The sequence below is a fragment of the Netta rufina genome (genome assembly GCF_964035555.1).
Source record: "Netta rufina genome assembly, chromosome: 2".
In the NCBI taxonomy this organism is placed as follows: domain Eukaryota; kingdom Metazoa; phylum Chordata; class Aves; order Anseriformes; family Anatidae; genus Netta; species Netta rufina.
Window position 1 is genome coordinate 37,564,708 of NC_140124.1, and position 23,862 is coordinate 37,588,569.

The window sequence follows — 23,862 nt, forward strand, 5'->3', positions numbered from 1 at the left end:
GTGTATCTTAGGCTGTGTAATTAAAGGGTTCCATCAAAGTTTTTTTTAAAATAATGTTGTCCCATAATGATTATCATTAAAACCTTTATCTTATTGATAACAGCACTTTTGCATGTAATTCTGTGTTTAGTTTCTCAAAGTCATTGACAACATGGGAAGTACTTCAGATGGATATACAGCAAAGAAAACTGCAGTTGCCAACAACTGCTAATAATTGTTTTTTTTTTTTTACTAGTATTTTACTAGTATTACAAGTCTTTCTTTCACTAATGCAATTTTTATATATTTTTAAAAAGATAATCATTTATTTGTGTTGTTTCTCCCTGTTCTCCATTTGTTCCACAAGTGTTAGAAATGTTTCTAAACAGTTTTGCTCTAAAAGTATTCTATAATAGTATGTTTTTTAGCTCTCCAAAAAGATCTGATCTAGAACTATCCTAAAGAGGAAGGAAAATTCTAGTTACTAAGTTGTCTTTGTCCTTGTTGACAGTGGAAGAACCAAACCTGGAGTCTTTTTATATTCAGAGGTATTTTTTCCAGGCATGCATGACAGTTTACATAATAGGATGCTCCAGTTACACGGATAGGACATTAGTACCCCTTGTTCTTAGACAAGCCATTAACATCCCACATCTGGTGAAAGAGTCTACCTCTCAGTTACTTCTTTGGTACCAACTAACAAAATATTTCCGTAAAATGATTTTTAAAGCTCTATTTTGATGACTCAAGGCAGGAAAGCCTAGTCAATGGAAATCTGTATTTTCAGTACGTGTTGGTGCTTTGTGCACTGTCCAGTTCGTAACGTCGCAGGTGGCTGCATTCCAGGAGTGGAGAGTACAGCGCCTGGGGGAATTTACCTCTATAGTTCTCTACATATTGTTCAAATATACTGAAGTGTACAGAATTGCCTGAAGCTGCTATAACAGTGAGTGTTTCTTCTTTTGGTTTGGTTTTCTATCCCTTTAATTGTTTAAATTTAGAAATCATTAAATATGGGAGAAATCCATTTCAGAGTTGGAATTCCTCTATATAAATTTAACTGCATTCAGTTTGGAAAATGGGGTGTGTATACTACAGACTAGAGGCATAAGAGAAGCCAAAAGAATTGTTTTAGTATGTAAGAAAAGTAAAATTGGACGATGTCATGAATCTGGATTTTATAATATCTAAAGAATATTTACCGTATTGAGTCAAGATGTACAGGAAAATAAAAGCACTGGTCCTTTAAAATAAAAATTGCTAATAATATGGTAATTTCTTCATATTACTTGTCATATGGCCAGACACAGTTATCTGAATGTGCCGTACATTTTAGACTAAGCAATGTTTTTGGTCTTTGTGCCCTCCTTGCTCTATCACTTCTGGAGCAAAGATCAAGAAAAAAAATTGTAAGACTTTTAACTTCAAAGTGAATTCATAGATCAATTGCTATTTTATGTACAAAAAGAAGCATGTTTTTAGGTATCCTGTATTTGGTAAATGATTTAAACAGGGTTGGAGCATAGGACAAGTTACTGAAATAGGCTTTCAACGTATATTAAATGAGAAGTTGGAAACATCAGTGAAATAGTCATGCTACTTATTGTTCTTTCCTTCTACACTATACTGACAGTCAAAATCCTGTGATAAAAAAGATTGGCCAGCCAGTTCCTTCATTTTTTATTTTATTTTTTATTTTAGCACTTGAATGGTTGCCTTTATTCTTGGGGTTCAAATAAAAGTACTAATACTGAGCTCTTGTCTCACATTGGCTAGATTTATTGGTATAGGTGACATGGGGGGCAGCTCTATTTTTAGGGAAGATGAGAAACCGCACAGCAGGCTTCTTTTGCTAGCATAATTTAACTATTGAGAGGAGTAAGCTTGGTATCTGTTTGCAGATATAATTATATCCATTCTAGTACTTTTTTTTTTGGTAGACAGGTGTCGTTTACAGCTGGGATTTTCTTTATGTTTCTGTCCACTCTATGGGCAAACTTTCAAATGTAATCTAAATATACTCGCTACCACATATTGATTACATATGCTTTATGTATGAAAGTGGTTACTGTGATTTATTTTCAATTCTGATTAAGAATATTAATCTTCTATCAATGAAGCAGGAAAGTAAAACATTTTTTGCACAAATTCTTCAATGCTGAAGTGGAATGTTCAATTCATACATAATTTTGATATAGTGAAATATGAATTAATGAAATGTAAAATATGTTTGAATTCGTGGTATGTCAAATATTGGTTTTTTTTTTTTAATTAGTAAATACAACAAAATAAAAAACGAATAGTTGAATGTAGGAAGCTGGGAGAGTAAGGGAGAAGACATTTTAAAATGGGAGAGCTCTAGTTTCTGATAAATCAAACAAGAACAAAATACCTCTTAATCACAAAGTCACTTAAGCACTGTAAGGCTGCATTGCGGGGAGTTGCAAGGTTGAGATAAGGAAAATTAATATAGTTTCTAAACATTGTTTAAATTCTTCATCCTCCTCTTGACCATCAAAGGCATGCTCATTTTTTCCAAATGGTTTAAGCAGATGTCATGGTGGGGGACAGAGCTGGACTCAGAAGGCAGGGATATTCCTCAGACTGTAAGCAGAATCAGTGGAAGCCTTTGTTTCACAGGGAGAAGACATTAATTAAACCTGAAGTAATTGAATGGGAAATTGTTTTGCTTCTGTGATTGGACTTCAGTTTTTGACTCTGTATGAGTAAAATTTTATACTCTATGATGTAACTTCTTGAGCATTTGTGATGTGTAGAGTATTCAGAATGCTACATAAGGTTTACTGAGATACTGTGTGTGAATATTTTAATGAAAGATTGATGATATTTCCCTAGTACGTCATAGTGATTTAAAAAATAGAGTCCTATTTTCCTAGTAATTAACTTTTCCTCAGCAGAACACAATTACGGTATTACCTATTTTCATCATTGCTGATACCAAGTGGTTAACTATAATGAGCTCTGAAAATTCAAAGTAGAATTATTTTACCTGCCATATTATGCTGAAGTCTGAGTGCATACTGGATCCATAGCCCTCCTCCGCATCTAGAAGGCTTATAACTTTATTCTAAGATTTTTGAAATTCATGCATACTTTCTCATCCTCCCAAGTGCTAGAATTCTAACCCACACTGAGAATTTGTGTTAAGATCATGAGCTGCTTGCTAAGATGCATCTGTTATACATGGGATTTCAGAAATCATTGGCTTCAGGGTATTTGCTCTTGAATCTTGCATCCTTTAACTGCTCGAAACTGTAGCATGCTGCAGTGATGTTTATTCAACATTCCTCTCCACATACACTTGTAGCAAACTATTAAAAAAAAAAAGCTGTTAAAGTGGCAAAAGTTTGGAGAAAACTGTTACACCTGGTCATTTATATGTTTAATTGCAATTGTTTGGTAAAACATACAGATGACTTAGTAAGTTTGCTTTGTCAAAATTATAAGCATTTATATAAATTAAAAATCTAAAGAATGTATGCCTTGCTTATTGTTTGTTAGCTTAGGGTAAACAAATGCTTTATAGTGTTTGTTTTTTTGCAGTCTCTCATGTCTCTTTCTGTTACAGACATCTTGTATTAAATATTTATAGTTCTCTGTTCTTTTCTAAGTGATTGTAACTTATGAATAATTAAAGAACAGAGTTAAGGGGGAAAAAGACATTGATGTAATGTTCAGAATGAGAATTTCCTATAATTATTCGACAACTGTGAATTACATACATCTGAAAATCGATGAGGAGAACACATAGAAGCAGCAGTATCTGATTAGCAAAGGCACTTGGGTTCGTGTCTTCTCTACTTGTGTGATGACTGAGCAATGGTAACCTTAAGAATTTGACGAAAAATATTAGAATTCTGTGTCTTAAAAATAGAGTGTTAATTATCTCTGTTCAGTTATCATTTTCTTCTAAGTAATGTGTCTGAAGTAGCAACTTGAAGAATTTGCAAGACAATCTTCCCCTGTTTAGCAAGTATTACGTTTTAAAAAGTTTCAAGTTTTATACTTAATATAATACTGTCTTATGTACATGAACTGTTTATGTCACTGAAGAGTTAATGTTGGTAATGGTCGCTCTCTTCTCTGACAAAAAGTAGCTCGAGTTACCTCAAACCACAGAAGCAGAACAACAGCGCTTGTGAAGTTCCGGCTCTTTCTTTAGAATTACCTTATGAAATTTGTCCAATTAACATTAGTCAAGAAGCTGGTCTGAAGACACTGTTCATCAATCACTACAATGAAGCAAATCAGTTGAAGAATAGGAAGCTGTAGGGCAGAAATAACGATCATTTTTAGAAGAAAAACAGTCTACATTTTATTCCTCTTCAACTTAAATGTGGTACTTGGATGAAGTAACCCTTAAGGAATAATTTTACTTAGCTTTTTTATCTTGGAAAACACTGAGTGACAGGAAGGGACACCAAGAGCTTTCCAGGATAGCAGATGACACTTGGATTGAAATTTGGGCAAAATGTATGAGTTGGCAGTACAGGTAGAAATGAATCTTTTGCCAAATGAGTGAAGGGGAAATGGTGTGATTTAGTCCATAATCTTGTGCTGAGTGGGATGGTGGGATGAAATGTATGGATGCATAGAAAAATTCAGTCCTTTAAATTACATTGCTATGACATGGTCAATCTACTGCACATTTTTTGTGATCCTAAGTTTATGACAGGTAAGGGAAGATCATGTAGACTACTTAACAGCAGGGTAGAGGCAGCATACTCTTCTGGTGTATGACTAAATCAGTAGTTTATAAGAAACACTATTTTCGCTTGTTGGCTGCATTTGCAAAATTGAAAAAAACATGAATCTTGCCTGCGTGGAGTAACATGTTATTTTCCATAATATTTTCTACTTACTACTTAGATTGATGTAACTTAAATTGTATCATAAAGTAATAGCAATGACACTCTTCAAATACACACTTCGTAAACTACTTTTTGTCACGTGGCTTATCCTAATGTCTTTCTTATCCCTGGGTGACCTACAGAACATGGGAACCTGAAGAAATACAATGATGATGTTCATAAAATAAAACTTCATACAGTTAATTGCAATTAACTTGTTTGGCATAGTTCTTTTTGTACTCCTTAACTTCTGAATTCAAAGGAAATGGAGTACAATTATCTATTGTTATATGTAAAAGAAGGGTGATTTTATGAAAAAAAAAAAGTGCAGAAAGGCCTTAGCACACCAGCTCTCACTGAAAATAATTTCCCTCTTGGGATTGAAAATGACCTTCAGCGTGACCCCTCAGAAGGATTCCCTCTTTGTGTTCGTCAATTCTACCATTTTAAATTATATCAAAAAACGGGGTAGAATATACCATACTACATAACATGCAATCATGTTACTTTTAGTAATTAAAAGTTAGATTCTTCAGAGATAGTTTAATTAAGTTGTTCTTTAACTTATTCAACACTTTACTGAATTTGTGAACAGAGGACTGCCACCCCTACCTTCATTTTTCAAAATATCTTCAGTGAGTCTTGTTTTTTTGCACCATTGCCAAATTTTCTGAAGCCTCACTTAATACATCTTTGTTTGTCTGGAAGTAATGTAAAAGCAGTAATCTTTAACTTTTGGTCAACGCATTGTGTTTGCACAAATCTGTACAGAAATTTCCTTGCGGGTTGTGAGTCAGATAGGATAGAATCTGAGCTTTCTAAGTAGGAAAGTTGGTTAAAAAACAACACCAACACACCAGAAAAACAAACCACCCAGCAACAACAACAATCACATCTGTGATAAACTTTGGTAAAGATGCTGAGGAGGTGTTACCAACAGGAGTAGGAAGAGGCATGGGGGATTGAGCCAATGGTCTCACAAGCACCTCTTGCTGGTCCTCCTTCATTTTCCTCTCTGATGCTCAAGAGGAGCAGCGAAGAGAGGTGAGGTGCCTTTCTGCACAGCCTGTGCTTTATCCGAAATCACAGAAATCTTAAATGTGATTATTGTGTTATCTTTATAAGTCACCAACTTTCTGCATTTTTGCCTTAAACTGTGAAGCCTGACAGCTGCGTTACAGAAGTTACTTATTTTGCCAATTCAAGCAAATTGTTGTTTATGCCTGAAACAAGAAACTGAAAAATGCTGTGCTTTCTAGCAGCAGAACTGACTTGCAGCTATGAATACTTGAAAAAATCTGAGATTCATCTGCAGAATGATTGCTCTGCTGTTCTGCATATTAAATCTTGTCGATAGGTCTTGATTAAAATGTTCATGAAAAAGAATCTTAGTCGTAGTATTGGGTATTTAAAACATAGAAGAACTGAAAGTGAAACCCCTCACATTTTAAATTGTTGTACATGTGTGCAGGAAGAGTGTCTTTTTTTTTTTAAAGGATGACAGCAAAGACTCAGGGGCTTCTTCATTCGTGAGTCTTACTGAACCCTGTTGAGCCAGCTTGGTCAATAGATTCCTCCAGTATATTCATCTGAGTGTCAATTTTGTCATCTTCAGTTATTCTTGAAGCTAAAAGCATCTAGAAACTATTATTCCTTTTCCTGATCATCAATGTCTGAAAAAATAAATGCTTATAACAAACATCCATTTTAATACAGTATTTTAAATGGTCTGTTTGGCATATTTTAAGTGTATTTTCTTCTTAGATGAGACATTAGGAGACTTAAATACTTTCTAATTAATTGACTGGGGTTTTCCTTTTCATGCCACTAAGTCATTTTTAACAGCCTTCTGTCAGTATAGTCTCCTCTATCACAGTTTAGGACTGAACAGTACATGTACCTGGTTTTCATAAATAATTATTGTAGTTTATATGAGTTGGGTTAAAATATTGTTTGTCTGGATCTAAAGCATACATGCTTTGCTTTTACTCAGTTTCTGACAACTGAATTCCTGTTTTGCTCCATTGGAGGTGCTACCCAGAAACCTGAACTGTAACTGATTCAATGAATTAAAACTTAGGCTTTCATGCCAAGCATAACTCGGTCTTTGGCTTTCTCAGTGCTCACGGCAGTGTAGGCAGTTTCCTTTGATGCTTCTTATTTATTTTCTTTTGAGATCAGACTTCTCTTCCCTTTCCCCTTCTCACCAGTGCTGTAAGTTAACCTCTGAAACCAAATGACCCCTTATTTTAACACCATAAATATGTGCTTACTGGATGTTCTTACATATGAAAGAATACCTCAGTGGTGTTTGAATGTCGTTTTTACTACCATATTTTAATATTCAAATACAATATTCTCATTATGTATATTACTTTATAAATGGAACCACGTTTCTCTGTGTTACAGCAGTTGCTGCTTAAAGGCAAACACACTTGGCAGCATAAAATTTCAGAATGGAGATTTAGTTGTTACAGCTGATTTTTTAAATTTATAAATGCTACCAGTCAAAATCAAACATAGCATAAGTAGTTACAACTTTATTTTCAGCAGAGTAAGCAATATCAAACTGTTTACTTTCTTTTGAGAAACATCTGGAATGGATTTATGTGTGCTGAATTAATATATAGTGCAATGCCACTTTGATTTAATGTTTTGTTTTTAAAAAGCTAATTCATGGATCCTCAGGAGATCAGGCATGCCTTTTTCTGCTAAGTACATAGCCCTGTGAAGAGATGGCTGAACTATTTTGGTACATAGTCTCTGTTGTGGTTAAAACTGAGGATCAGAATTAAAACTTCAAAATGCCTGTTGAAAACTGGGAGGAACAGGAGTGCTCAGTGTAATCACTGTTCTGTCATTTAACTGCAAAACCTTTACAGGGTAAGCTGTAATCACTTCTCTAGTTCTCTATATAGAACTCACCAATACGACTTGCAGTACCAACAGTTACCAATATAATATATTTAACATTTCAAAACACAAAATATGCTCACGCTGCTATAGCTAGACTGACCGCTGGAGTTAGGACGTTCTCCTACCCTGCTCAGCCTGTGTCAGCTTTAACACCTGAGAGAGAAGAACAAGTGCCAGCATGTGTGTGTGTGAGCGTTTCGGGGATCTTTGAGGATGAAGTGTCTTCCTCCTAGCAGCAGTTCCCAGCGAGCTCCCTGGTGACATGCTGGGAGAGCATCTGAATGTTGAAGAACCTAAAGAATACATAAGACAGCACCCCAACCCCCCAAAAAAAAGAAATAAAAAAAGTGTATACTTTTGATGAGCTGATGAAATGACTAGCTAAACTGTTCTGTAAGAAGTTTTCCAATGAAATCCTTAGCCTAGACTTCATTTGCAAAACCATATCCTGTTATTTTCCTGCTCATCACAGTCAGTCTTAAAGAGTTAAATCATCTGCTCTGGAGGAAACTAGGGCAATGCAGGCTACCATTCTTCTCTGCACTCTCTAATAGATAGTGTAGTAGAGATCTCTCTCACATAATATATAATATAATCATAATTTTCTGGTGTCCCATTTTCTGGGAGTGAAGCAGAACTAAATGAGCCACAGGAGCCCTGAGAGCCTCAATTCTGTTATTTTATGGTGGTGAGGTTTGTTCTTTCTCATGCCTTGCCTTTATGTTCATTAGGTTTATGAGATTTTTGATGTCCATTCTGTGAGGTGGACCGAGATGAGAGATTTTGTTTTCCCTGATGACTCGACGTTATGTTATCATGTCATGTAGGATCTCATTTCAACTGAACAGTTTCAAGTGCATTAATTTTAACCAAATTAATCTCTTGATAAGTGCGACTTTGTTCTTCGCTTCCATTTTTATTCATTTCTCTCTTTCTAGTTGTTACTTTGATCCAGCTCTGATACTTAACTGTTCACATGGCAAATTGTTTCAGCTCCCTAAAACTGCAGAACACTAAAATAACCAAAAAAGGGATTTTTTTTTTGTTTCCAGAGCTAGTGAAGTGAATTCACACACTGTCTGTCAGACAAGCACTGATGCTGGCCTAAGGAGCTGGGGTGGAGAGACAGAAGGTGCAACTGGGGCAGGATGAGGAAGAGACAGGGCAGAGAAAATTAATTTGGGGTTTGAAGAAGGAATACCAACACTGGGTGAGACATAACCTCCCCTTCTTGTTGGTGTTAAGCCATTGGCTTAGCTGTAATAATCTGAATATAGATCATTTTTGTTTGAAGATTAAAGTAAGATTTCCTTCAATAACAGATTTCCTTTAGTAACAGAAAACAAAAATCTAATGATTTGTTACTTGTGCAGCTAATCTTCCTATTTTTCTTTGCCTCTCATTGTTGCTTCTAACATTGCGTACTGGGTCCAGCTGGGGTCAACCCACCACATGCTGAAAAAATACAGTTCTCTTAAAAGACTTCTGCAAACAGCAGCCATGACATGAATGCAAGTTTGGAAAAATATTTAAATGCTGAGCTCAAATATAGTGATTCACGATGAGTGGGAGGCCCAGTGTTTTCAAAATAGCTGATGTTTTGTCTCCCCCCAAATGCCTATTATTTCAGTTGAACATTCTTTACTTTGTCTTAAATACAACTGTTGAGTGCTGTGTGCCATTAAGCAGGAGCTACAATTCAATTCAGAAGCTATTGTACTCGATGTGAATTAATATATGCTGTTTCTGAAGTGTTTGGGATTCTGTCAGCTGAACTGTTAATTACTTGGAGAGTTTTTTCTTATTTTGATTTTCACATGCTCTGCAAGCTTTAGACAGCTGTGTTAAAGCACTATAACGTGCTTACTTTTTAACTTGAAAATAGTACTAAATATACAGTAGTCTTACAGACGTATGTAAAAAAACTATTGGAGACTGATCAAAGATTCTTGTTTCAGCTAAATTTGGATTTAGAATATACCGTTACATTTCCATCAATTTTTTCTTAGGCTATAGTTTTTAAACATTCCTAAACTTCTTGATGTGAACCAGTTTAAATCCAGAATTTATATAATCTCAAATCCAAAAAAAAAAGCGATCAGAAGTCATAGCATGCATTTACTAAAATGGCATTTTTGTACATTTCCTATACAGGGCACATAAAACACGTACATATAGCTATTCATGGAAGTTATGGATATATATATAATGTGACAAAGCTTTAGCTAGTGCTTCAAAGGCAATGTGTTGTTTCAGCAAAACTAAGCACATGTGTCCTTTGTACTGAAGAACTCCCAAGGAATAAAATTTTAGTCTGCATTGGTCTGTAGACATACTTGGAAGAAGTGCTACTCTCATATTTTTCAATTAAATGTAGTTTAATTCATTGGCTCGTTTTTATATGCTTTTTTTTCCATACTGTTAAAACTAATTCATGACCTCACTTGGTCCAGTGCCATTAATATGTGTGCGTGATTGTGTGTGATGTTTAGCTTTTTATCACTTTCAAAAGGAATTCCTTGTGGTTTTAATCGTATAATTAGCAATAAAATGAAAAAGTAATTCTATATATTTTTCATTTGGAAAAGATAGAATGCCATGCCCTGTTGCCTTCATCAGAACCAGAATTTTAAACCAGGGATTAGGAACACCGTAACTTAAAACCAAAATAATTTAACTGTAATTTCCAAATAAACTTTCCTTCTTCCTTCATGCTATTTATGTAAGTATTTGTAGATGTAGTCCATATTTCAGATGAGTTTCAGGGGAATATTGTTGGGCTGCAATAAGGTGGAAGCATTAACTTGAGAAGATACATACATAATTTTTAACACAAGTATTTTACATAAGTTATCTTTCCATCAGCACTAACACATTTGGAATCAGAAAATACACCTCTCACTTTGCCTCTAGCTGTATGTAACTTTTGAAATCAGTGCTAGATTTTGTGTAACAGAGGTGTAAAGTTTCTGATTTTAGTTGCCAGTTCCTTTTTTTTCCTTCTTTTTCTACAGACTCACACACAAAAACTTCCTTAGCTTCTTTTATAATGCTCCATGTTATGTTCTGGAATGAGCTGGCAGCTGTACATAGGCAATCAATACATAATAAAGATTTATTTTTTGTGTGTTTGCAAAAATAAATGAGTATGTTTATTATTGCCATATTGGTTGAAAAATCTTTTTTGAAGAAAACTCTAAATATTTTTGCAATGAAAAGAGAACGATAATATGAAACTGATGTTGTATTTGTAACTGATTTGATGTCTATGTTTGTATTTATATCTCTAAAACCACAAGCGAAAACTTAGAAAAGAATGAATTACTGATATTACAGTATTTCTTATTAAGATGCATGTAGAAATTGAATGTTTCAAAATATTGCCTTAAATATTTGTGGGTTTTCGTTGAAATATATGTAGCCATATACGGACACACGTGGGTGCATCCTCTAGTATAAATAAAATCTATAAAATTCGGAGTTTTCTGCTTTGCACAGTTCTGAAGAAAAATGCTTAGAAATCTTAAATAAGCAAGGCTTCTATTTATTTGTTTTTTAAGCCAACCACTTCCTGAAGTAGGCTTATATTACAGGCTAGGTGATTTTGCAATTGCTGCTGAATTGCATTTGAAGAAGACGGGCAGTTTTCACACTCGAATGGGCCACTTAAGCATCACATAAGCTATAAAAACAAGCCATCGATGAGTTATATAAAATGTGAGAAGAACAGTTCCCTGTATGTTCATTGTGAAGATCATTAGATTCTCTGTGCCTATCATAAAGTGATGAATTGGGTTACAACTCTTAGTATAGATGTCATTAAATTACTTCTAAAACAGCATATATGTTAGATGTCATGAAATAATAGTGTGATTTAAAACCAAACCAAACCAGCAAACCGTGCCAAGGCCTGTGTTCTCACCTGCTCACATGTAATTGTTCCAAATATTGCCACAAAGATTTTACTTCATTCAGAACTTAATGCAAAAAATGTTTTGTGTCTAAGCTATCTAGACACTGTAAGTGCTTGCAGTCTTGTTACTGCTCTTGTATGCACATTGCCATCTCTGCTAAGCCAAATGGTTCGGCATCTGAGCCTGTTTGGGATTAATTAACTAGGCATTTGGGGGACTGTGGCTCCTGAACACTCTGTGCTGTCAGTGCCACAGTGTGCAGGGGTTTCTTCACATGCTGTTGAAGCTCAGCCCCAGTCAAAAAGCCTGCAGGGAGGTGCTGGGTTTGGGTGAGAGGTGCTTGTGCTGTTTTTTATGCAGTCACTTAGTTGGCAGAGCACTCACCTGCGCAGAGTGCTTGGGCTCCAGTCCCTCCTGCCTGAGGATTTTCAGACCTGCAGCTCCTCGTGTGCTGGGTGAATGATCTCAAGACTGGGTTGGAGCTGCCTTCTGTGCTTCTGCTGAACTGCTGGTGCATAACCACAAACGGAAACGTTGTGTGGGTGAAGCATAAACAAGGGAGGTGGCCATTCCTCCCTGTGTGCGGTGTTCTGGTCCCGACTGCACGGGCTGCTCATACAGTTCACTTCTGGAGTCACCAAGTGAGATGTTTGTAGAGTATTGATACCAGGAACTTTCACTTCCCGGACGAGTGCTCCAAAAATGTGTCATTCTACCACTTCCTCTTGTTAGCATTGTTTCTTCTCTGTACCAGTAGGAGTACCGCAACAGCCTAAATGCAGACAGAGGCCTTCATCTTAAAATCCCAGGTAGCATAACTACCACATCAAAACCGCGGGTAGCTGTGTGAGTTGTGGGGTGGTGGGATCGCAGATTCCCCCCTCAGAAGCCAGCAGTGGGATGTGAGGATCCTACTGCACGGCCTGGTGCTCCCTTGGAGCTCCGGCTGCAAGCCCTTCACCTCCCACCCTGTGTGGGTTGGGGGCTGCCTTGGCTCTGTAAATTTCACTCCAAAACGTTTTAAATGGTGCTATACTGAACAACACCTGAATTTCTGGCTAATTCTTTTTTTGTAAGTTGTGCTTTCGTAGTCACATAAGCAGTTCTTTGTTTCTGCCATGGGAGAAATAATCACAATAAAAGTTACCATGGAGAGACTCTTTAAACAAGAGTCTCTTCCCTGTGTGCTCTCTTAAGCCTTTTTCTCCTGTTGTCTCTAAGTGCCGTAGATGTCAGCTGGGGTTATTTCTGGCCTTTAAACTGCTGGATATTTTGCTTCCTGTAGGCACAACTCCTGGATAAACTAAACTGTTTGTGCTGTTTCTTGTACCAGTTTTATTTCTGGTCTGCTCTGTGTCTCAAAGTTTGGGGCAGGTGACAATGGATGTGGCACGTGTTTTTGGAGATGTATTGGTGCTGTGGTTGTTCTGGTTTTGATGGTAAAGCCTTTGAAGAACATGCAGTCTTTAGGTCCTGCTTTGTGATGATAATACCCATTATAATTGAAGATTGACATGCTCTTTGTTGTGTGAGAGATCCTAGAATGACTCCGTTTCTGTACAAAAAGTGTACTTTGTGCAGTGGACAGAATTATGCATCCACAGTCTAGAGGCAGTCTCAATTGAAGCATCATGAACAATATTGAGAACACTGCAAGTCCTGTGAATGCTGAGCAGTCACTCCTGTGTTTTCAGATACATGCAATTTGCTGATTTGTCAGGCTTTATGATTTCAGTCAGACCTAAGGCCATGAGAGACCAGATCCAGTTCATGATTGCCACCCCACTTTCAATAAGAAATCTGGCATGTCATATAGCAGAATACGTCTCCTTTTTCATGCCAGACTGTATCTCTGAGGCTCACAAACCTGTTAAATACAGTGTATGCACACACTATGCAATTGCATTTTCAGCTTATGAGAGAGAGTTTATGTTTCTCTGGACAATCACTTATTCAGTGGATAGTTCTGGGCAGTGTCTCAGGGAAAATATCCTTTAAGTTTTTTTGTTTGTGCAGATTGTGACTGTCATGTCTCTTAAGATGGGGGCTTTCTTATGATCAGTGTTCTGGAGTTCAGAGCAGTGAGAATCTCAGCAGTGTATTTTAAAAATTGTCTTCATTGTCGTCACATTCAGAAAGTGCCATCAGGCTTTCCCAAGTGGGGAAATTGCCTTGCCCTTCAGAAACGTACAATACCATTGAAGTGGCCTCAGATTTGTCTGGTAGGCAAACAAAGTAGTCTTACAGGTAGTAGATTGAATTATTTCTCTAATACATATATGCACCCCCCAATTCAGTCTTTAGGAAGCTGTATGGGGATGGGTGTTCCTTGACCTAGACCTATTTAGATCAGATGGCATCAAGAAATAGCAGATCTTTTTTCTCCCTTGCCATTTGGTGTCTTGGATCAGACACAACCCTCATCATAGAGAAAGGCGTAGACCTTCCTTCTGTTTGAAAGTACTGATCATGGTCAAGCAAGGAAATACTTCACAAGCCTTGATGTTTCTTATATCCCAATGTTATCCTTCATCTCTCACTGAAGGGTTCAGGGATGATACCTGTGACTGAGAAATCTGGAGCACTACGCAGTTTCAGCATACTTCATACCAAGGCCTAAAATACTGGACAGGAGCTTCACTGATCATGTCTATGGAGCTGTCCTTTTCTATTTCTTCAGGTTAACTATGTAGATAAGGTAGGCTTAAGTAGAACTAAAACTTTTGTAAACAAAAATCGGATTTCTAATTTTTTTTTTCATTAAGGAAACTTGCCTTTGTCTGAAAGCAATCTTAATGTCCAAACTACATGTATTGAGATTCCAAGGGTCAGTCCTGTGTGATGTCCATTGCAGGGATTTGGTCTGGAGTTAGAAATAAAACAGTCCTTTGTAGAGTTATTAATTTTACAAGACTCTTAAGAAGTTGCCTGAAGCAGATTCTGCTGTCATTAAAGGTGCAGGAATTGGATGTTGATTGATTTTTCCAAACATGGAACCACAAATATTAAGTCTACTTTACTAATCATTGTTTTCAGTTACAAGCTTTTCGGTGCTTATGAACTAAATTATAAAAACAGAATTGTACAATTTTAATTCAGTGAATTTAAACATACAGTATACGTGACCTGAACTGAAAATACATTCTCTCTTGAATGGTTTTTATTTGAACATCTGTTCAGCATTGCAGTCATTAAAAGTTTTCTTTTCCTTCCCTTTCTGCTATATAAGTGATGCTAATTTGCACTGGGACATACTTCAAGTGGAAACCTATTAGAGGGAAAATCAATGTTCTTGTTGTACAAATCTGGAAAAGTCATTTTTTGAGTGAAACTGGAATATAATAACATTTCTAAATAGGGTATCTATCATAAAAAGATAATTTCATGAAAATACTTCAGAGTAAAAGTCAGTTGGAGTTTCTTGTCAGTACACACAACCTTTAGAAAATTGCAGCATTTTTTATTATGAAAAGAGATGCAGATAATGGAAACAAACAGTTCTAAGTTCTGTTCTTTCTCAAGAATTTGATTATACTTAAATGATGTGTTATTGACTTACTTGCACTTGTTTAAATCAATGTAAACAGCAGATAGAACGAGCTAAATGACATTATTTTCCTTCTTAATTTTTTGTCTGTTCAACGGCTTATATATTCAGTTTTCTATGAAGGCTTTTCTAGTAGACTAAGGACTCAGGGTTCTTCCATTGTTTTAAGAGCAAAGGTGAACCACTTTTGCTTCCCTTTCTGACCAGGTCTTGCATTTTCCATTCAAGTTCTTTCTAAGGATGTGCATCATCTTTGGAACTGGTTAACCTTCAGTCCTCTCAGACAGTTCCCTCCTGAGTCATTGTCATATTTCCTGAAATTCAGAATGTAGAGTGAATTATCTGCTCCAGTCTTTTCACTTGTGTAGCAGTGTAGATTGTTAAGACTAATGTGGATATTTTTCTAATATGGGGGTGGGATGCATGTGACAATGCTCTAGACAGTCTGTGGGAAGAACATGGTTGGGTGCAGTAGAGGAGGGAGCTAAGCATGTTTAGTGCCATTATGTCTGTATGCTTAGATTAGCACCACATCCTATGAATTTTATATAGTTAGTTGTATACTAATGTTTATTTGGTGTTCATGAGGACCCTGTTGGTATAGTGCTATACCATTATATTGTGTACTAACAAAGTTCTGCAAGTATCTGTATGACTATGGAAGGACTCAGAAGAAAGGTTACTTCTTACTGTCTTGGCTGTAGAACCTACTATATATTTCAATAGGTTATTATTTATAAAATAACATGTATATATGCAGAATTATTATTCCATTAGCATTTAGAACTTGCTTTGTTTGATTTTATACCAATGCAAAATATTTTAAAAAAAGACCCTGGAAAATCATGTCTATACAGAAGAGCAAACACTAAGCCATTATTAATATTTTCATTTGTGATGATTCCAATAAAAATTTCCACCTTACTGGTCATCACACATACGGTAGATGTTTTTAAACTGCTTTATGAACTTTCATCTGTAAGTTAACACCTATTTCAATATTGAGCAAAATCGTATTGATGTGTTTTCTTTTCTTACCCCCCTTGTTTACCAGGATGGTACGAAACAAAAGCGAGAACGGAAGAAGACTGTGTCATTTAGCAGTATGCCAACTGAGAAGAAGATCAGCAGTGCAAGTGACTGTATAAATGCGATGGTTGAAGGCTCTGAGCTCAAAAAGATTCGATCCAACTCTAGGGTGTATCACCGATACTTCCTTTTAGATGCGGATATGCAATCTCTACGCTGGGAACCTTCAAAAAAGGATTCTGAAAAAGCAAAGATTGATATTAAATCAATCAAAGAAGTAAGAACAGGAAAAAATACTGATATTTTTCGCAGCAATGGAATATATGACCAGATATCAGAAGACTGTGCATTTTCAATTATATATGGAGAAAACTATGAGTCTCTAGATCTTGTTGCTAACTCAGCAGACATTGCAAATGTTTGGGTTACTGGCTTAAGATACCTGATTTCTTATGGAAAACATACTTTAGATATGATAGAAAGTACTCAAGATAATATGCGGACTTCATGGCTATCACAAATGTTCAGTGAATCAGATGTAGATAATTTGGGACATATACCCCTCTGTACTGCTGTGCAGTTTATAAAAGACTTAAATCCTGGTTTGAAAACAAATAAAATTGAACTAAAATTCAAGGAGTTACATAGATCAAAGGAAAAAACTGGTACTGAAGTAACAAAAGAAGAGTTTATTGAAGTTTTTCATGAGCTTTGTACCCGACCTGAAATCTATTTCCTCTTGGTTCAGTTTTCAAGCAATAAAGAATTCCTAGATACCAAGGACCTTATGATGTTTTTAGAAGCAGAACAGGGTATGGCACATGTCACGGAAGAAATAAGCCTTGAAATTATTCAGAAATATGAGCCAGCCAAAGAGGGCCAGGAAAAGGGTTGGCTGTCTATAGATGGGTTTACAAATTACCTTACTTCACCAGACTGCCACATATTTGATCCAGAACATAAAAAAGTTTGTCAAGACATGAAACAGCCATTATCTCATTATTTTATAAATTCATCTCATAATACATACTTGATAGAGGATCAGTTTCGAGGGCCTTCTGATATCACAGGTTATATTCGCGCTCTTAAAATGGGTTGTCGAAGTGTTGAACTGGACGTGTGGGACGGTCCAGATAACGAGCCTGTGATTTACACAGGCCATACAATGACGTCACAGATTGTCTTCCGTAGTGTGATTGACATTATTAACAAGTATGCATTTTTTGCTTCAGAATATCCTCTTATTTTGTGTTTAGAAAATCATTGTTCTATTAAGCAGCAGAAAGTGATGGTACAACACATGAAGAAAATTTTGGGGGACAAACTACATACACAGTCTCCAAACATTGAAGACTCGTATCTTCCATCACCAGAATCACTTAAAGGGAAAATACTAATTAAAGCAAAGAAGCTTTCCTCTAATTGTTCTGGACTAGAGGGAGATGTTACAGATGAAGATGAAGGAGCAGAAATGTCACAGAGAGTGGGGAAAGAGGGTGTAGAACAACAGAACTCTCTGACTGGGAAACGATTTCAGCTCTGCAAAGAGCTCTCCGAGTTGGTAAGCATATGTAAATCAGTTCAGTTCAAAGAGTTTCAAGTTTCATTTCAGCTCCAGAAGTACTGGGAAGTGTGCTCATTTAATGAAGTGCTTGCTAGCAAATATGCCAATGAAAACCCAGGGGACTTCGTAAATTATAACAAACGTTTTCTTGCCAGAGTTTTTCCCAGTCCTATGAGGATTGACTCCAGTAATATGAATCCCCAGGATTTTTGGAAATGTGGTTGTCAGATAGTAGCCATGAACTTTCAAACGCCTGGCCTAATGATGGATCTTAACATCGGTTGGTTTCGACAAAATGGAAACTGTGGCTACGTCCTTCGTCCTGCTATCATGAGAGAAGAAGTATCCTTCTTTAGTGCAAATACAAAAGACACTGTGCCTGGAGTCTCACCTCAGCTGCTTCATATTAAAATCATTAGTGGGCAAAACTTTCCTAAACCCAAAGGATCAGGTGCCAAAGGTGATGTTGTGGATCCTTATGTCTATGTCGAAATACATGGAATCCCTGCAGACTGTGCAGAGCAAAGGACAAAAACTATGCACCAGAATGGGGACAATCCAATTTTTGATGAAAGTTTTGAATTTCAAATAAATTTACCAGAACTAGCAATGGTGCGTTTTGTAGTACTGGATGATGATTACATTGGGGACGAGTTTATTGGGCAATACACTATTCCCTTTGAGTGTCTACAGACTGGTTATCGGCATGTTCCTCTGCAGTCTCTAACTGGTGAAATGTTGGCACATGCTTCCTTGTTTGTGCATGTGGCCATTACTAATCGAAGGGGTGGTGGGAAACCTCATAAGCGGGGCCTCTCTGTGAGGAAGGGCAAGAAATCAAGGGAGTATGCTTCTGTGAGAACATTGTGGATTAAAACAATAGATGAAGTGTTCAAGAATGCTCTCCAACCTATACGGGATGCCACGGATTTGAGAGAAAATATGCAGGTACAGTTTTTATGATGAATTTTTTAGTACTTAGTGTGTGTTTTTGTATTACGATGTGTACATAATACTTGTTGTTTAGAGTCATACTGCATTTTGTAACATGTTAATCAACTGTAATGCTGAACAGCTTTAAAAACTGTTTATAGTAGAGTAACCTTTTAGGTGCTACTATCTCTTGTGATTAACTTTTGATTCATATATGTATTTCATTGCATGTGAACTGGAAATACTGTTTCGGTTTTAGGCCTGTTGACCAATCCTACGTCTTTGAAGGAATGTCAGATATACACTAGAAGAAAGTATAGCAAGATTTTTGCTTTAGAAAATAAATAGAAATGCAGGATGAAGGCATTGCTGATAGAAAAATAATATATTCTGTATTAAAAAAAAATCATACATGAGGGTATGTTTAGCATAGTTTTACTGAGCTTTTATTTTTTCTAATTCCCAACAGAAAACAATATTTTCAGAAAAATAATTTGCATTCCTTGATTCTTCCTAGGAACATTAAGTTAGAACTACATGGAATTAGGCTGAAGGTATTAGAAGGCATCCACTTAAGATTAGACAAAATTACATTACTTTAAAGATCATGTATATTAAACACATTGAATTTTATGAAAAAATTCCAACTGAGGTGCTTGTTTTTGTTGAGCCCAAGAGATCTCACTTCAAAAGTGCTATTTTTGGAGATTCTAATAAAGATTCCAGGGAAATAAGCCCTTTTTAGATCTAGATAAAAGAGGGCTGTAAAGTTGTATTGCATTTAGTAAAGCTTTTTACCATTTACAGACTTCCAATGGAATACCAGTGATCAGTAAAATTCAGCATCATCATTTCAAATTAAGTGACCTATTAAATCGTCTTACATAATGTTAAGGGGAAAGTGATTAAGGAGATGTCTGAGACTTGATTCCGAATTTGAAAGGCATATCAGTGTAGATAAATTTTCTTCATGAATAATATTATATTGAAGATATCTTAGTACAGTTTTAAAATTAATTTTTCTTCTTTTGCAAGAAGAAATGGGTTCAGCATTATGAAGCTCCCCCATTCTACTTGATATATAAAATTACTGAATTAAGAAATTATTAAAAAAGCAAGGGGAGGATATTTTGATTTATAAAAATTATAACACATCACAGGCTAGGTATTGAATGAGCTTTACCGGTAGCTCATCTATTGAAATTTAGAATTATGTCATTTAACAGATACTGTATTTTATGATGACTTTCAAGAAGGAGCTGGACCTAAGATTTGGAGAAACAGTGAAAACATGCAGGTTCCATAGCTACTTTAAACTCTTTACTGCATATCCTGTATTGTTTTTCAGAACTGCTATAATTCTGAGCAGTCTTTACAGTATGATTTCTTTGAACATGAGATTTTAGAAGATATTTTATGAATTTCATTCTCTCAGTTTGAAATTTGTGCTCTCAACTACATTCATTGTTATCATATCTCAAACTGCTATCACGAAGATATTTTAGGTACGTGTGGGAATATTAATTTTGCATAGCTTTACTGATAGTTTATATAATGTGCACAATTTAAACACTGCGTAACTAAAGTTTTCCAGCTAATAAAAATAAATAAACCACTAAAAATATGTACCAGCTTATGTCAGGGAATGTTAATTTTGTTTATTATTTTTTTTTACTGCATAAATTTTGAGTTAAAAATTATGATTTTTATGATGCAGAAGTACATAATGTCCTCACAAGACAGATTCTAAGAAGCAAATTTAAATATAGACTGGAAGAAGAGAAAAAAAAAGGGTAGAGCAATGAGTTTAAAGGATTCTCTAAATCCCTATATTCATAGGAAGCCTTTTTTCATTTTTGATATGTACTATGTTACTATGTCAAAAGGTGATGTTGTAACTTGTTTTGTGGTCATCACTGATAAAAGTATACAGTCAGTGATGAAACTGGATGTGATGTTGCATGTTTAACTTGCTTGACAGTGTGGGGCATAGTCTCTGAATATAGGGTTAGAAGTCCAAAGGCAAGAGTTACAGCCCTATGTTTGTCCTGCCTGCCAGCAGGTAACATGTTTGTTCTTTGTGTTTGCGCCTACCTCTCTTTAAAATTGTTGTTCATAATGACTTACCCATGGTGTTTATCTCATACAAAATCAGCTTGAATAGACCTCCTAATGTCTTTCTTTTCAACTATGAGATTGTTGTATCATTAAGCTGTAGTCTGGTTATTAGAAGTTCGTGTTTGCTGGACATTTACTAGATGCTACTAAACATTTACTGAAGTGCACTGTGACTGTAATATATATAATTGAGATACGCACATAACTTTGCTTGAATATTCTGTACGTAGATCTTTTGAAGTGTTTTGTGTATTTTGTCTCATAAAAAGAGAGCAAAATACTTCACATTTGATTCCTGTTAATGGCTCCTGTAAAAACCTTGATTCCATTAAGAATTCCAATAAGAGCGTTTGTCTCTCAAGAAAGGTTGTCCAAAAACAAGCCGTCAAGATGGAAAGTGGTTTGATGAAAACAAAAATCTGTGTCCTAAATACTGGTCACATACCCTACATGGGTTAGATATTAGAGAAAGGAGCACTGAGCACATTTGTAACTTAAATATACCATATTTTTGTGTTTCTTACAGGAAAACAAACTCCAGACCTGCGAGAGATCACCAGCTCCCACTTGGTACAAAAATCTTAAATTCATTACAGTGCTGACAACATTCCCATCATGGAATTTCAGTGGCTGCTTGGAGTCACATTGTATTTCCAGTATTGGAAATTTTCCTCAAGTTTGAATACATACTTTTATATTCCACCATATTGGATACAAAACATGACTATAATAAATTTGGGGCAAAGGTACAAAATTGGTATTTGTATAAAAGTACCTTAAAAATCCACTTAGGTGTGATTCTGTGATAGGAGTGACATCAGTAGTGGAGTGCTGGGTTTGTGACTCACACCAAATGGGAGCCAGCAGATCTGCAGCACGTCTGGATGATAGTTCAGGTATGTTTAAAGTTACAAATGGGCTGAATTCCTCCTTCCACTTCACTTTGCTTATTTGGAACATTCAGCACCTAATAGATTGTTTCTCTTGGTGGCATTTTAAAAGTTACTTTGAAATATATTTCAGATTTTTTTTTTTTTCAAAACAGATAACCAGTATGTTTTAGAATGCTTTTATTTGTATGTTTGATTTTAGTAGTCATGTAGACCACACGTACTTGTTCTAAACAGATTTTTGCTGTAGCAGGTATTGCATTTTGTTTGAATTTTTAACACTTCTGGTAAAATACATGTGTTACGTTGATTGCTTTGGAAAACTGCCAATTTTCAAGGAAAAGCTGTGTATGTTGTAGCTCAGCTATTACAGTGAGGTATATTAACCTGAAAGAATAAGAAATTAAAATTCATATGTTACTGTAAAGGAAACTCTTTCTTTCCTTTTTGCAGAATGCAGTAGTGTCATTCAAAGAATTATGTGGCCTCTCTCCTGTAGCAAATCTTATGCAGTGCATTTTGGCAGTGTCTACGCGCTTGGTCGGGCCTGATAATACACCCTTGGTAGTACTGAATCTCAATGATCAGTATCCGACTATGGAGCTCCAAGGGATTGTTCCAGAGGTCTTGAAAAAGATCGTAACAGCATATGACATGGTGAGTAGTCCTTTGTGGTTATTTTATATGCTATTTGAAAGACTTTCTTCTTGGAATGTACAGTGCCATGCCGCTTTTGGAGGGTCATTTTAACCTATGACTTCCTATTTCATGCTTTATTACATCTGCTTGAAAGTTATTCCTGTGAACATGCAGCAATGGGTAGTGTTTTCGTATCAGGTAAAACAGAGAGATTAATACACTGCATGGAAATATAAATGTTTGTACACTTCAGAAGGCGAAGTGATTATAATCAAGAGGATGTAACATGAAGAGGATGTGTTAATTTACCTGTTTTGCAGTAAATTGAAGCTGTCTGCATATCTGTAAACCTTTTAAAATTGTTTTCTACTTTCCATTTTCATTTTATGGACATTCATTTGGTGTTGACAATACAGAGAGAAAAGGAAATAGCTTTAGGAACTGTAGCTTTAAAAGCAACTTGAAGTGTTGAAATCTGCACATGCCTTTTCATTTTCCTTTGCTATATCCTTCTCACAGATCACATTTAATTAGCCATTTTTATATCTGTAATTGACTGCAATGTTAATTTCAGCCCTTAAACTTCAGTAAATATGTAAATTGTGTCTTTAGAAACTGGAAATTAACCATTTTACAATAAGGTAAGAAGAACTGATACACTGAGAAATAATAAATTGTATCTACCTAGTATTAATTTTAAATATGGAAAGAAAATTCATTAAGCAGATGAATGTGATTTGAGATGTCCTCCTTATCTGGCTTAAGTAGTCTAGCACAGACTAATTAAGTTTTTATTTATTTATTTAGTAATTAATTTAATTTGATATATCATCTGACAATAAGGAAATGCTTCTAGGATAATTTTGCATTATTTCTGTGTGTTAAAATGAGAAACCTCTCCTGGCAGGATCAAACCACCATTTAAAAAACTGTCCTTGTTATTTAAATGGGGGTGGGGGGGAGAGAAACCAGGAACTCAGTTCCCTATATATATATATTTAAACTTTTTTTTAAAGTACTTCTAGAATAAAGCTATACCAGACTCCAAAAAGTACTCACTGATAATTAACAATTTAGGTAGAGCTTCTCTAGCTTAATGATGATGTAAATACAACAGAATTTGATTTGAGTGGCAGCACAGTTACAAGAAGATAGTGGTATATCCTCTTAGTGGTAGCTTATAGGATATCACTATAATTAGGATGGAAAAAGGCTTGATGGTTGGGATTACAAATATAACATGTACTTAATGAAGTTCTGTTTTGCTGATGGAAGCTTCTCTACCCGCAGTTTGTTCTAATGCAGCTGCTTGTTAGTTATTAAGCTATTCCAAGTACTTAAAATATTTTTATAATAATTTTTTAATTTTTAAATATATTTTTTGTTTGAATGCTGTTTACATAGAGGTGACTCATCTCCAGAAAGCTTCACAATGCAAATTTGTTTTTTTTTTTTTTCCTTT

The 23,862-nt window shown here is 35.7% G+C and overlaps 1 protein-coding gene across 1 annotated transcript in view; it reads left to right on the plus strand.

Annotated features, from left to right (window-relative positions):
* The window catches only part of PLCL2 (phospholipase C like 2), a 100,397-nt gene that overhangs the window by 41,143 nt on the left and 35,392 nt on the right, over positions 1 to 23,862 (plus strand). The window contains exons 3-4 of the mRNA XM_084282244.1: positions 16,282 to 18,768; positions 22,215 to 22,418. Of these exons, the coding sequence (XP_084138370.1) occupies positions 16,282 to 18,768; positions 22,215 to 22,418 (2,691 nt within the window). The remainder of the gene's footprint in view (positions 1 to 16,281; positions 18,769 to 22,214; positions 22,419 to 23,862) is intronic.